General features: G+C 36.3%; 1 protein-coding gene across 1 annotated transcript in view; it reads right to left on the bottom strand.

Moving 5' to 3' along the window:
• Positions 1 to 16,529, bottom strand: part of LOC144453765 (lysosomal-trafficking regulator-like) — an 88,982-nt gene that overhangs the window by 67,784 nt on the left and 4,669 nt on the right. Inside the window, exons 5-6 of the mRNA XM_078145114.1 lie at positions 12,073 to 12,164; positions 9,090 to 9,261 (exon numbers count right to left, since the gene is read on the bottom strand). Of these exons, the coding sequence (XP_078001240.1) occupies positions 9,090 to 9,261; positions 12,073 to 12,164 (264 nt within the window). The remainder of the gene's footprint in view (positions 1 to 9,089; positions 9,262 to 12,072; positions 12,165 to 16,529) is intronic.

The raw sequence follows: 16,529 nt of genomic DNA, 5'->3' as shown, positions 1-16,529 counted from the left end.
CAACTTTGATAAACTTTTTTGGCTGGCTAAATCCTCACTAATCCAGATGACAGACACAACATACTTATTGACTCCATACCAATCAACATATAGACATACATCTAATCTAGTATAAACTGACAAATCCAGATCATGTTTGTATAACAAACTCATTGTTGTAAACCACAGCCTCTTTGACAGCACCGTCAAAGATACACCACCAAGAGGTTATTCGTTATTTCGCAGTGTCACAGAAGAAATAACAGCTCAGGTTTGCGAGAATGTATAAACTCGATGCAACATTGATCTCGACACATATGATATAGATGAAGGTATGGTAGACTAACAAATCTAGATGATAAATCCAGTACCCCTACATGTATGTACCACCAATAGGTCAACTTTAATATCAAGCATTTTGGCTAGCTTTCATTTTGGCGAGCTAAATTCTGGCTAATCCAGGTGACAGAGACAACTAATGTAGACATGATACAGGACCTGGTCTAAGCCTGGTACAGACTGACAGATCAAAGATGACAGATCCAGTAACCTTATATGTATACATACCAATCAATCAGGTCAAATTTGATATTAAACATTTTGACTGGCTAATCCTAGATGACTGATCCAGTAACCCTACCCTATGTACCAAATCAGGTCAAACTTTATACTAATCTTGGCTGGCTAATCCTAGATGACTGATCCAGTAACCCTATCCTATGTACCAAATCAGGTCAAACTTTATACAAATCTTGGCTAGCTAATCCTAGATGACTGATCCAGTAACCCTACCCTATGTACCAAATCAGGTCAAACTTTATACTAATCTTGGCTGGCTAATCCTAGATAACTGATCCAGTAACCCTACCCTATGTACCAAATCAGGTCAAACGTTATACTAATCTTGGCTGGCTAATCCTAGATAACTGATCCAGTAACCCTACCCTATGTACCAAATCAGGTCAAACGTTATACTAATCTTAACTGGTTAATCCTAGATAACTGATCCAGTAACCCTACCCTATGTACCAAATCAGGTCAAACTTTATACTAATCTTGGCTGGCTAATCCTAGATAACTGATCCAGTAACCCTACCCTATGTACCAAATCAGGTCAAACGTTATACTAATCTTGGCTGGCTAATCCTAGATAACTGATCCAGTAACCCTACCCTATGTACCAAATCAGGTCAAACGTTATACTAATCTTAACTGGCTAATCCTAGATGACTGATCCAGTAACCCTACCCTATGTACCAAATCAGGTCAAACTTTATACTAATCTTAACTGGCTAATCTTAGATAACTGATCCAGTAACCCTACCCTATGTACCAAATCAGGTCAAACTTTATACTAATCTTAACTGGTTAATCCAGATGACAGAGACAACATACTCATTTACTCCTCAATGATAAACATAGAAGTACATCAAATTTAAGTGTAAACCAACAAATCAAATTAATCAATATCACATGTCAGGTACTATAAAACTTGATGCATCAAATCTGATTGACTTCAATACACAGGCCACAAGTCTAATCTTGGTGCAGACCAACAAATCCTGATGTCATCATACAGTACCCCTACTACATGTAATAGTTTGTACTGCTATCAAATCAACTTAGAACAAAATTGTGGTTGACTAAATCCTTGCTAATCCAGATGACAGAGTCAACATCCTCTCTCATTTTATTAGTCTTCAATGATCAAACTAGTCTAGTTCCTGATGATCGTATTCCGATTTTACACTCTACGTTATCTTAATTCACACATTACATTACACACATTAGTAATGTGAGAAGATGTTGTAGTGTAAAATCGGAATACAGTCATCGAATTGGGTATAAACTGACAACTCCGGATCACATGTCGGGTAGTATAATAGATTGTATTATAAAACCCCATGAATCACATCTGATTGATCTCAATGCACAAGTCCCAGGTCTCATCCTGGTACAAACTGGCAAATCCAGGAAACACTGGCTCATGTACCTTACATAACAAAACTGGTCAACATAGAAACACAGAGGTACATCAACTAATCCCTGTCTACTTGATCCAGACTCCATGTTTTATGTCGCTATGTCAACCAGATCATCATAGATACAGATCTTGACTACAGTATAAGCCTGGTTAATCCAGACAAGACCTGATAAAACCAGTAAATTATATCCACCATCCTTAATTACACAACTGACACGTACATTATGTCTGTCAAGAACAAAGCTCCACTGTTTTACTTTATGCAATGTAGGACAGGTTGATAGATTGAAATTACTTCATTTATTTATTTATATGTGTACTACATGTACATGTAGGTGGGTTATCTAGGCCATGTACATCCAACATGAGTACTTAGAGATACAGACTTCAAAGTTGATAATAATTTGAGAAAAGTTGAGATGTATCAGGACATAAACCCCCGGGGGAGGGGTGCTACAACCCTTATTTGAGTACATGTATATGTTTATGTGCTGCCCTTAGGGGTGCATTTTCTAGCCCTTTGGTCTAAAATGGAGCGTTTTTTCAACCTGAAGACTAAAATGGGGCCCCTTTGCATTATTTTCAATTTTGCTTGGTCTAAAATGTGGACTGCCATTAATTGCCCCAAAATGTTGCTTCCTAAGGAAAATGTATTGCGGTCTAAACTTTCATCTTTTAAAACATGTAATGATCTAAAATGGGGCATTAGTTTTTGGTCAAAGTGGGTCTGGGAGGCCTGGGGTTTCCAGCACTGGCCACACACCCCTACTAGAGCTGGCCACAAGTACATGTACTACCCCCAGAATCGGCCCTTCCTCATTATGAGCTAATATCTTGGAGATCTTAATTTGTGTGACAACAAATATTGTAATCACTTATTAAATTGCCAGGTAATGTTATAGATTTATTGGTTTACTTTATAATATCAGCTAGGCTACATGTAACATTGCACACTGTCAGCTTAATACTGGTTTACTTTGAACATAATCCAGACAAGAGGATGCAGACAACATGTATTTAAAGATAAAGAACAAGAAATTTATGAAACGACTTTGGATATCATAAAATTTGTACTTTGTTGCATCATAGTTATACACTGAACTACACTTCATCTAGCAATTTAATATTTCATAACTGGCCAGCCTAACACATATTAACTGATCTGAGCTTCAGTGGAATTTGATTTTATGAATTGATTCAAAAATAAAGTACATTCAAATTGGTAAGGAGTTAATATCACAGTGAGGTTATTGTGGTGTACCTGCAGATTAGACCACACAGTGAAGACTTACCAAAACAGCTAAAGAACCACTATGAATAGTTTTGACATGGCTTATAGGCAAATATAGGTTTTGTTGCAGTACTAGAGATGATATACACCGCAAATAAATGTTTAGTATGACCCAAAGTGTTGTGTCTGAATGCAAGAGGCCACTGACCATCTTTTGTGCCCTAATTGCTGACGACATGTTGATTTTGTCAATGTTAGTCATTACAACCATGGTTGTGGGGGTTAAGGTGGAGATGAATGTCTCGTTTTCATGTCATATGAGGACATTATTCATAATTTCTAAACATCGGAATGATCCCTATGAAAAAAGAAAGAACCGTAAATGTCATCCCCATCAACTATTTTGACAATAGAAAACAGAGACAATAAATTTAATGTGTTTCTGCCCTGCCCAAAATAATCCTTTGTATCTTCCATGAATGCAAAATCAAACATTTGCGTGGATTAATTCTTTATCTGGGCCAGAGTGGGTCAAGATGTTTTGGGTATTGAAATACAGCAGTAGGGTTACTACACAGTCAATTAAATTTGTACAAAGATTGAAAGATTCACAATTGTGGACACTCCCATATTAAATGGCTCATTTGTGTTTAGTGCATAACTAAAAATAAAACCTGTGCTATGAATCTTTCAGTCTGGTGTCACAAGATGATCTTTATTTTTTAATATCTGACAGCCCATCTGGACCGTCCTCCTGTGGCAGTGCAAGACCGTGTAACCCTTCAGGTGGCACTACATTAATCCTCAATCTCAAAAATCCTTAGAGAGAAAAGTGATAAATACAGATCTACACGGCACTAAAAATCCTACCTGAGGTAGGATTCAGGATAGTTTGAAGCCTGTGTAGACGCAAACGCGTCCTGAACCTGTCCTGAAAGCGTCCTGACTTAGGACACCTTTGAGAGGTTTCCTGAAACCCTCCTGACTTCGTCCTATGACTGTCAGGACAGAAGGTGCGACATCCACGCTGTAACCTTCCTACGTGTAGACACAAATCTATCCTACCCCAGGTAGGACTTGGGACTGCTTCAGGTAGGACGACCTACGTGTAGATGGGGCTAGTGTCAGGGTTAAACTAGCCCAACGACTGAATTGTCTTGGTGTTCTAATTTCAAGAAGCTCTTGACACCAAGCCAGAGTCAGGAACATATCTTTCAATACTTGCATGTGACCATAGTATCATGTGTTATACCACAGTTCTCCTAGCTGTCATACTTTTTTCCGGTGACTGCACTATATAAATATTTAGTAGAGCAGTAATTCAACTGTTGAACTGTAACACAAACACTTATAAATATTTGATAACTAGATCAGAGAAAGATAGACATAGGTTGTTTGATTGACTGATGTTGATTACAAAATACATGATAATATTTCTGGTATAACTGAGTACATGTAGTCTCATTTACCAATATTGATAGTTCTTCAGTTGAAATTACTTGACTGTGTACATCTGGTTGATGTATCAGAAAAGACAGATGCTAGGCTCTCAATTCTTCTAAAAAATAAAATGCAAAACATCACGGTCTCCCTATTTTTGGAAACATCACCAAGTCTGTGTTCCCAGTCAACAAACCAATATCCAATGTTTTAGAGATTGCACCATTGTTTGTACAGAAACATATCAATGTCCCATGTCTTAGTTAGTGATTGTATTATGTTGCATCATCATGTTCAGAACAGTTTGTTTTTTTATACTAAGATGCCAGCGGGTGAATGAGAGCTGCACATTGGGTGGGGTTTCCAACCATTAACCAGGTAGCAGTAAACAACCAAAATACAACATACGTACATGAACGCATGCAATGCATACATACCTGCAACTATATATCCGTACAGCATCACCAGGACTGTAATCATTTGACCGATACGACTACTTTTCCTACAACCTTCTGTCAATGTAAACGCCTACTATCAACGCCAGCTATAACAATCCTATTTCAGTCATATCGTAGTCTTTTGAGGACAGTTATACACAAACCCCTGCCCTGCTGATAACATGGCGATCATCACAACTCAACACAATGTACAATACTTCATGTTCATATCTACCCTGGTTATCATTTGATGACCTTAGTTGAACTTTGACAAGGATCGGCTGGGTCATACAAACAAACAGACAAATCAAAACTCTACCTGTTTCATGGCATAGTGAGCATTTAAGTTGAACATCAACCTGGCTGTCTCATCCAAGATGATGACATGTATGGACACTGATATCTCAGCACAATAGGTCTAGTCAGGTGTATACTCTCTGTCCCAATACATTCAAACTACCGGTAATACTGCTATGGTATGCCTCATTACATTTTATCAATGCTGTGTCAATGTTAGTAATACACTTGGATTGAATGCCCAGGTTTTAGTGAAAGACGTGTAATAATGTACACTCACATGAGTGCACAGAAAATGTAGGTCACTCTGTTCTATCTTCACTATAACAGGTTGAAATCACTACAGCCCTAGCAAGTACTTTACTATTAAAAGATTGTATCTCAACTTGGAAAATTCTTGACTTTGTAAAATTACACACTCACAACATCGGGGCCAAAGTCAATAACACAAATGTCAAACGAGCAAAATATCAGGGTTCGCTATAACACTTCTGGTTATATATCGTGATGAATGACCTACATATACATGGCTTACAACCTTTCACAGAAATCAGCATAATTACGTACCCGTCTGGTAATTCACTCATTTTAAGTTCACTCATTTTAAACAGTCATATACAAACTCTGTATCAGTGTTACTCACTTGTAAGTATTGTAATAGTATACGACCAAAGTATATATACAACATACTCTACAGACTGTCAGGTCAGCAACTCTTGGGTAATTGCTTTTACCACAACAATTCCATAAACTTTAACTTCAATTATACCTTGCTTGAGCCTTTCCGTCACTAATCTCTTGAATGGTTTGGTTCATTGCATCCATGTGTGTAAAAATGTAGATGATGGTTTATACACCTGATCATGTTGTTCCACTTCCTCGTCACTCTTACACAATTTCCTACATGCTTGTATAACTTGTTGACCTTGGAATCCTTCCAACACATCACATGCTTTTTGTGAGAGATTTCCTTACAATTGCCAACCCTATACAAATGTACACTTTGCCTATCCTATTGTATATGTGATACTCGTTAAGTATTGACTCGCCTATCCTCATGTGATATCTGCTGGCTATAACAACAATTTTGTGAACACTATATTGTCAACTTTACATTCAGTAGATTCTTGTTTGGTATATACACTCTCACACTCATGCATACATGTACTCACACTCACACATGCATGTATGCACAATATGTATGCATGCACACACACACACACACACACACACGCATGCATACATATTACAGACACACATGTGTACATGTACACACACACACACACATGCACACACATGCACAGTCATACAAATTTTACAAAAGTTCCTGTGTGTGTGGAAGTTGAATTTGAATTTTCAACTGACATTTGAACTGTTTGTGTTTCGTAAGGATCGCAAATCCTATCACCATTAAATATATTAAGTGAAAAAGTCTACCTAGTACGTGAAGGGTTGGCAACTCATTTAGACTGTACAATTTGTTATGTTGTTCAGTCATAATCAGCAGACATGAAGTGGTAACTGACTGGATTGCTCTACATGTTGTATCTTACAGACTAGTTATTTACATTGTACTATACTGCTACTTTTTCTATCTTAAATTTTTTTGATTTTTTTCATTTTCATCTATTCTATAGAATGTGACTTGAAAATGCAGTGATCTGATTCACCACTGCCTTGGTCTTTACATAAGTCCATGACTACAACACATGTTGGTTTGTTGCCAAAACATAAAATATTCACCAATTAGTAAATGCATGTGTGTTAATCAACTTATTACAACAATTAAACCTCTACTTTCACTTGCACTAGTGCCTCATATTATTACTAACTTAGATTATCAATTGTCATGTAATGGGCATGTTTTTCATCACAAGACCCAACACTTGTATGAGTGTCATGTGATGGTCATGTGATCAACATACAGCTGACGGGATGTTTTTCATCACCAGACCCAATACTTGTTTGGGTATCATGTGATGGTCACACGATATAGAGCTGACAGGATGTATTTCATCACTAAACCCAATATTTTTCATGAGTGTCACGCTTTCTTCTTTTGCATCTTTTTTCTGTACAACACCTTTACTAACTTTATATGCACAATACACAATACATATGACACCGAAACGTAAGTAGAGATGAATCCTAACCACTTGAGAATGTCTACTCTCATACCAAAGAGATGATTATCATTTGATACATTTACTAATATCATGAAAAGTGGTGGCAAAAAAAGAGACACAAAATGGCTACTGTACATTGCTACATAGTTTTCACTAACATTATTTCATTCCATTTTGATGAAAAATCACATTCTTTTAGACCCGATTTACCACCAAGAATAACTTCTGAGCACTTTGAATAACTTGAGAACAAGGTACAATGAGCGACATTCAAACCCAAAATGACACCCGTTAATGCAGTCATTGAGGGGCAAGTCAGACAAGGGATTCCTTTTGAGATGTAATAAATGCTAGTATGTGTCAATTTTTCTGTTCCATCATTGTTTGTTGTGATCTTTCTCTTTTTTAATGTTTCTTATTTGTGACAGTTCCTATGGCAATTTGTAATGTTGTATGTATACACCTACAAGTACTAGTCTAGTATGTTTGTTAGTCACTAGGGTTACAAGCTTGACTAGCTTTGCTATTTCTAAATCCCCTTTGCTAAGTATATTCTGTACATGTATCTATTTTAAGCTTAATTTGATCATATTGGTGAATAAACACTATATTATTAATATATTACAGAAGATCATACATGCAGGAATGAATGTTCACAGACTGTTAGTTCATAGTACAAATAAAAATTCAATTCACAGAGTTTTAAAAAAAAAAAGTTTGGAATCAAATCTCAAGTACTGTACCCCTGGCAATGCTGGCAAAGACATCGGTGAAAGTTTTAGATTTGCTTTCAACATTTTTTTGACTGTGTAAGTAGAAGTTTTCATTTACAAGATCATACATGCTTATTCAAAGTGACACACGCTGAGTTTATAAACTTTTAACTCAAGTGAAAATACTTGCATAAAAACCTTGATTAAACTATTTTAAATTATTTTAATGTCAATGCATGCTTTGTATAACATTACAATTGTCTTCCGGTGTTTTTAAATAGTTGATTGCATAGTTGGGATTTCTTGAACTTTTTTTTTATACATATACTATGATATAGTAAATTATGTCATCGGATCCAATCGGTTATTATATTTTTGATACCAGGTTTGAGTTCAGTTCATTGCAAGTGGTGGCTAAGTGTGCTCCAGTAAGTACAATACTGTGAGTACCTTATAAATATGTATGTATTAAAGGTATGACTCTATGAGGGATGAGATCATGATTTTTTGTGAGGTATGAGATCATGGTTTTTTGTGAAGTGAGACTAGTCTCAGATTGATGTTTTTTGCAAACTGAGACTGGTCTCAGATTGATGTTTTTTTGCAAACTGAGACTGGTCTCAGAGTGATGTTTTTTTGCAAACTGAGACTGGTCTCAGATGGTGATTTCTAACCTTCTGAGACTGATTTCAGATGACTATTTTTTTGCAAACTGAGACTCTCCATTCATGGTCTCAGTTTAACGTTTTAGGTACCCTTACATACACTAATGTGCAGCATAAACTATGCCCAAACACGTTTAAAGTCAGCTTGTGTCCCTTTAATACTGGCTATTTTCTAGACTGACTACTGAATATCAATACAGTAGAAAATACACCTTACCTGTGTAACTAAGTTATTGAGTGCATTCAGTAGAAGCCATCCTCTTTGGTGTAGGAGGTAGTTCATAAGAAGACTGGTATCACCATTACTACATTCACTACTAGTACAGCAATTATGGACATCAGACAGAAACTCTCTGGCTAAGATGTTACACACACTACTGGTATCATTACTACGGGATAGTAAGGAGAAAAACAGTATTGAAACTGTGAACACAAGGTGGAAACTCTCGTACAGGGATGGTATAGACACAGTTGGTATGGCTACTGGGGTATAGCAAAGAGAAAACAGAATTAAAGCTATCGACATCAGAGGGGATCTGTCTATGAAGTTACAAACACTAGCGGTATCATTACTGGGGTACATATAGCAAAGAAAGAATAGAACTATGAACATCTGGTGGAAACTCTCTGGTATGAGGTAACACACACTGCTGGTATCATTACCGGTGTACTGCAAAGAGAAAACTATTGGAATTTTCAATACTAATGACAGTGGAACTCTGTGACCACACACTACATGGTATGGTACCATTACTGGATATCACTAAAAAACAAAGACAAACCGTACTGAAATTATGAACGTCAGACACGAAGTCCCTAGCTAGGATGGTTATAGACACATCTGGTATCATTACTGGGGTAGAGCAAAGAAAAAACAATATTGAAACTATGAACACTAATCGAAGTGGACTCTCTGCTCTACCGATAGTATAGTGACATTACAAGTGTCATTATAAATTACAGAGAAATTGCAATATTGCAGAGAAAAATACCGCCAATGGCGTTGTAGCACAACTGTAGTTTTTAAAAATGTTTATCCATATGCTAGTCTATGCTAACAATAGGTGTTTATTTGCTGAATAACTATCCAGTTGCCTATCCAACCATGTTGCTATCTTTACGATAAATGCTATCATTTGGCTGTTGCTATGGGCGTGGTCATGTTGTTAGATATATTTGCATACATTTGTGTATGTTTTTGTTCACTTGTGTATGAATTCCTGATATTGTCTTTGCAATATACGTGATCATTTGGCTGTTGCTATGGGCGTGGTCTTGTTGCTAGGAAAATTTACATACATTTTTTGAATGTTTATTCAATTGTCTATTAAACCCTGTTGTTATCTTTGTGAAATACACCACCGTTTGGCTGTTGCTATGGGCGTGGTCATGGTTACTAGGGTATTTGCATACATTTTCTGAATGTTTATTCATCTGTCTTTCTATTCCTGTTGTTATCTTTGCAATATACGTGATTATTTGGCTGTTGTTATGGGCGTGGTCTTGTTGCTATGCAAATTTACATACATTTTTTGGATGTTTATTCAATTATCTATTAAACCCTGTTGTTATCTTTGTGAAATACACCACCGTTTGGCTGTTGCTATGGGCGTGGTCATGGTTGCTAGGGTATTTGCATACATTTTTTGAATGTTTACTCACTTGCTTACCAGATGATGTTGTTATTTGACCAAAATATACTGCCATTTGGTTGTTGCTAAAGGGCGTGGTCATGGTGGCTAGGGCCAATTTTGTCAAAATGTTTTTAAGAAAATCTGCAGAATAACAGTTTCAGAAACATCTCGCCAAGTTTCAGACTAATTGACCAAGTACTTTTTGAGATATAAGTTTTTGACCAAAAATGAACATTTTTACACCTAATTTGCATATCACTCATGGAATCATGGTATGCTTAATATTTCTTCGTCCATACATCCCTAGATACATTCCCATTAAATTTCAGCCCAATCTGCTCAGTAGTTTTAGAATTATAGATTTTTAACCAAAAAGACACATTTTTAGCCCTAATTTGCATATCACTGATGGAATCATCCCGTCATGAACAAATCTTACTTTACACCCCCTTAAGAATGTTCCCACCAAATTTCGCACCGATCTGCCCAGTAGTTTCTGAGTTTAAGTTTTTTGACCAAAAATCACATTTTTTGACCCAAATCACACACCTGTGATGTGATCATTTTGATTTGAACAATTTCCCAACTAGACACCCAAAGTAATGGACCCACCAAATATCGTGGCAATCGGTTCAGCGGTTTTTGACTTTAAGTTGTTTACACACACACACACATCCACACACACAGACAGACAGACAGACGCCGGGCGATCCCTATAGCACTACTGAACAAGTTCAGTTGTGCTAAAAATGGTGAATTGGAAATGTCTAACTATATCTTTAGCATACTATAAATTATTCAAATAAAGTTAAATAGTTAGATAGAGATTAATAGATTTGATAGACTGCATGGTACTGTCTTTGTTTTCATGTGATGTTGACGACCTCTATAAAGTTTATCTAGATTACAGTAATTATAGCATAAAGTTAGTCAACATTGTTAAAGTGTAAGATGACATACTGAAGAACAACTCTGTGCCCTACTTTATCAAGCAAAGGTGATCATTCGGTCAGAACCCAGTTTCACAACCTAGATTTGTTAATCACTGGCCATAGGTAAGTTGTCTACCGAGTAAAACTATCATAATTGAATGATTGCTTACATAGATAAATTTGACACTACATTACCATTTTCGTTCTTCACTGAAAACCAAGCCAAATATCTGTCAGATCATATGGATGAGGATTGGGTATTTATTTCAGATTTTTAATTTATAAATCAATTTTACCATGGCTTTGTACTTGAAAAAAAAAATGTGAAACAATATATGCCAAGTCCTTGTTTATAACTCAATAAATTGCAGAAGATTGATAAATGTGTAAAAAGTTTGTTATAACAAACTTTTTACACACTTTTGACCTTTTTGCACTGAATTGAGTAACAAACACAGACTTCAGTTTATATTGTTTCACATTGATTTTGCAAGTAGGAAGCCATGCTAAAATTGATTTATAAATTCAAAAATCAAAAAATAAATACCAAATCCCTCATCCAAATGGCCACTTTAAAGAAAGATATCCTGAGTGAGTTGATACGACAAAACATTGATATTACGGTACAGTTTACCTGAAGTCTCTTAGATCTTCATGAGTACTGGTAGTATCAGCTGCCATCACTAAAAATAAATGTAGGAATTCTTCCAATCTATCACGTTTTTCCTAAAATTACAGAGAAAGATAGTATATCAGAAACAAACATTTTCAAGGTGAGATTACTGTCACAGTAGCAGTTTACATAATGACTTGAGTATTTGGTATCTTATTCAACTTGTATTACTCTGTAGTTGATCTTGTATATCTACTTGTTATATGCACTCATCTGTAAAACAAATCACCTCAATATTTTACTCGCACTGAAGGTGAAGGTGTAAATAAAGGGGTAACTATGAACTAACAGCAAATAGTCATATTATAAATATTAAAATGTGATTGCGATTGATGCAACCAAACTGGTGGGTATCGAATGAGTTACTAATCAGTATGACATGGTTAACAAGAATGTCAAGTTGACAAACAAAGGGGAGAAGGAAGGGAAGGGGGAGGGGAGGGGGCAGAGGGAATGGAAGGGGGGGGGGGGAGGGGGGCTTCAATCCCAATAACTAACTTCTAGTACTTCCCATAATTACACAATGTGGATTGTTGAGTTTCAATTTAATTCTCTACTGGTGATATATTCATGATTTTTTTCCCACTACATTATGAAAATATCATATGAGACTATAAAAGGTTTAATAAGTGACTAGGTATGTTCATCATTGTAAGTACTATGAGTATGATTCATACACAACTATTTCACACCTCCAATTTTAATACTCAACACCTCCAGCAAAATTTGGATCATTCTGTCAGATCCAGTTAGACACTGAAAAAGGACAAGTGAATTGTTCGAAACATGTGTTTCCCAATCAAAAGTGTGGACATAGACAAAAAGAACTTGTGTATGAAAAGTTTTACATTTCAGGCAGGTTTTCATAGCAAGTGTCACAATCTACAATTATAACTAATGATAATTTGTTATAGTTATTCCTTGATAAAGTTAGACTAAAAAATTCATTGGTATGGACATTCATTGTGTTTAGTGAATGATTAACAACAGGGGCAACAACAAAGATGAATCTTTCAGTCCATGGTAGATTCTAGCTGAATCAACACTAATAATCCTAGTCCACACACTTGGCTATCTAACTTGACATACTGACTTGACAGTATAGCCCAGACACTTGGCTATCTGACTTGACAGTACAGCCCAGTGACTTGGCTATCTGACTTGACAGTATAGCCCAGAGACTTGGCTATCTAACTTGACATAGTGGCTTGACAGTATAGCCCAGAGACTTGGCTATCTGACAGACATACTGACTTGACAGTATAATAGCCCGTAGACTTGGCTATCTGACTTGACATACTGACTTGACAGTATATCCCAGAGACTTAGCTATCTGACTTGACATACTGACTTGACAGTATATCCCAGAGACTTAGCTATCTGACTTGACATACTGACTTGACAGTATAGCCCAGAAACTTGACTATTTGACTTGACATACTGACTTGACAGTATAGCCCAAAGACTTGGCTCTCTGACTTGACATACTGCCTTGACAGTACAGCCCAGTGACTTGGCTATCTGACTTGACAGTATAACCCAGAGACTTGGCTATCTGACTTGACATACTGCCTTGACAGTATAGCCCAGACACTTGGCTATCTGACTTGACAATACAGCCCAGAGACTTGACTATCTGCCTTGACAGTATAACCCAGTGACTTGGCTATCTGACTTGACAGTATAACCCAGTGACTTGGCTATCTGACTTGTCATACTGCCTTGACAGTACATTTTGGTGGTTTATGAAATTACTGTGCACCAATGGTACATCATTCACAAACTGATGATAGAGGGCATAGTGTTTGTGAGTCAATCACCACATGGTCTGAGATGAGAGAATGCAAAGTTATTGTGTACCACAAGAAACCTTTTGGCAGCAATGCATTATATAGAGAACACACTGCGAACAACATGCAGTTTGCGTATGATGTATTACAAGTATTACAAGAACCAAGGATATAAGATTATACAATTCAAGGTAACACAATCAGTAACAGCCTGATCTCATAATCACAACAAACTGTCATGTGTACTAGCTGATAACATCTCTCTCATTATCTTATCAAACAGTTCAAAAGGTTACCATTACAAATGTATATATGATGGACCGGTATGTATTGATGGTATGTCATTAGATGGAGTGGACGCAACAGGTTTATCATGGGTGGAGTAGATACGCACAAAAATCTCATCAAAATACATACACACACAATCTAGAATCTAGCAAGGTTTATCAGAAGTAGAGACACACCAAAATGAAACTATTCAGGGTTTAAACATTCAGCTGATATCGCTTTTATAGAGTGAATGTTTATGGACCCTGGGTTCATAGTTTAAATACATGAACAGTTCAACACACAACACAACAATAGTCCATTGTACTAGTATACCCCTGACAATGCTGACAAGAAGTTGGCAAAAAATTTGGGATGAGCTGCCAAGACATTTTTTGACTGGCGAGAAGAAATTTTCATAAATGACTTTATCGTCTGAAAGATGTTGTATTGAGATGTATGATATAATATTACTTTTAGTTGTATACGGATTTTATGAAAATTGTGTGCCGTCAATTTGTATCATGAGGTAGAATGACATTCAATTTCAATACCCCTGGATGTGAATACTGTCACAAAGGAAAAGCATTTGGCACTTAGCACACAGGGATATGAATATACCTGATCTCTGTCAGCAAATAACTTTATCTTGTTCAAAGAATGTAACAAAGATGAAATTAATGGATAGAGTACATATAATAACTCAATACCTATAAAATAATTGACGTTGCAGAATTTGAAATAATTTTGAAATGTTGTGTATATATGTAGTGTAGTGAGACTGGTAGACTTTACCCTAGGCTACTAACGTTCCTACCAACTTCACCATATCTAGACCGTGTACATTTACAGGGTCCAAAATTTTGGCACAGCGCACCTAATTCTCGCATCAATGGAACCTGCCATTTATCAAAGCGTCTGAAAATACTTCACTTTCCACTTTCCTATAATTACCGACTATGATTTAACTATGATGAACTATGACATTAGTTTTCCCATCACAAATCATTGCCAAGTCATGTCCTCGGAGTGTCACCACCCATCTACTAATAAACCAACCAACCTGAAACTTTGTCATGAATGTGCCAAGGGTCGTATAAATTGTCAGTCCGACTACATGGGTTGTCAAGACCTGTCAAGCGATACAACTACATGGGTATGGGTTGTCAAATACATGCCAAATAATACGTCTACACAGTGGTTATCTACAAATCTGGTACATAAATGTATCTGCCAACTGTGTATATTGAAAAGTAGGTTGCTTGCTACAGCAAATGTAGACTTTAGAATCTGTCAAGGTTTGCAGAGAAAGTTTTTGCTATCTCTCAAATATTACGTTCACTCCATGCATAAATAAGCTCAGTTATACACATTCAAACCAACAATACAAGATGTTTGATGTCGTGACAATATAATATGATGAATTTTCATTTGAACATACAGTTACATTATTAATTCTAGGGGTATCAAAATTTAAGTCAACACATTCTCTATTTTCCTAAAATGTTGTAGGCCAGGGACTTGGTTATCTGGCTTGACTATGTTGGTTGCCAAAATGAGCAAGTATGTTGAGCCAAATTGCCAAGTTTCTGGGCTACAAGTTTCCAAATCACACTTATGCAGGTATGATTAAATTACTGTACGATAATTGTTTTTCATTCAGTCAGAATATTTGTAACTATTTGTCTTTGACTCATATTGACAGGGGGCCCCTTGTGATGTCGCTAATATTTTCTTCAGCTGAATGAATAAAAGAACCAATGTCGTAGACACGCATTGCTGTGACAAAGAATGACCAGGGTATAAATCCTGTATTTTTTTGCTTGAATACATTCAACTTAGCTTGTACAGGGTTTAACACATAAATGTCCAATCCGGCTACATGAATTGTTGGTACACATAATACAATTTACAACAACCTAACTTACCCCGGTAGTTCAAAGTCCTTCACACTGAAGACTACAAGATGAGATATTCTAGGATTGGAGTAAATGAAAATGAATGGAAACCTAAAACTTGAAGATTATGAACAAATTTGATTTGGTATGACGACACGTACATCATGTAATTTGACTTCTTATTTACAATAACTACTTATCGAAATCTATGGTAACTCCCCCTCTGCAGAGATCAATAGTTATGCAGCTGTCTAGGAGACTTGTCACTTTGTCCACTTTTTCTAATGAATATCAAAATTGAAATCTCCATACATAGCAGTGATTTATGACATACACCTTGTCTTCTCCCTATATAGTGACAACCTTGCCATTGTCATCAATAACTTTCAAGGTTTGAAAAAAAAAAACGCTGGCTTTCATTATTATTTATATGTACAGACTAGCAAAATTTACATTCAAATAT

The sequence above is a fragment of the Glandiceps talaboti genome, chromosome 2, assembly GCF_964340395.1.
Source record: "Glandiceps talaboti chromosome 2, keGlaTala1.1, whole genome shotgun sequence".
In the NCBI taxonomy this organism is placed as follows: Eukaryota; Metazoa; Hemichordata; class Enteropneusta; family Spengelidae; genus Glandiceps; species Glandiceps talaboti.
This window is presented reverse-complemented; position numbering and strand designations above follow the sequence as displayed.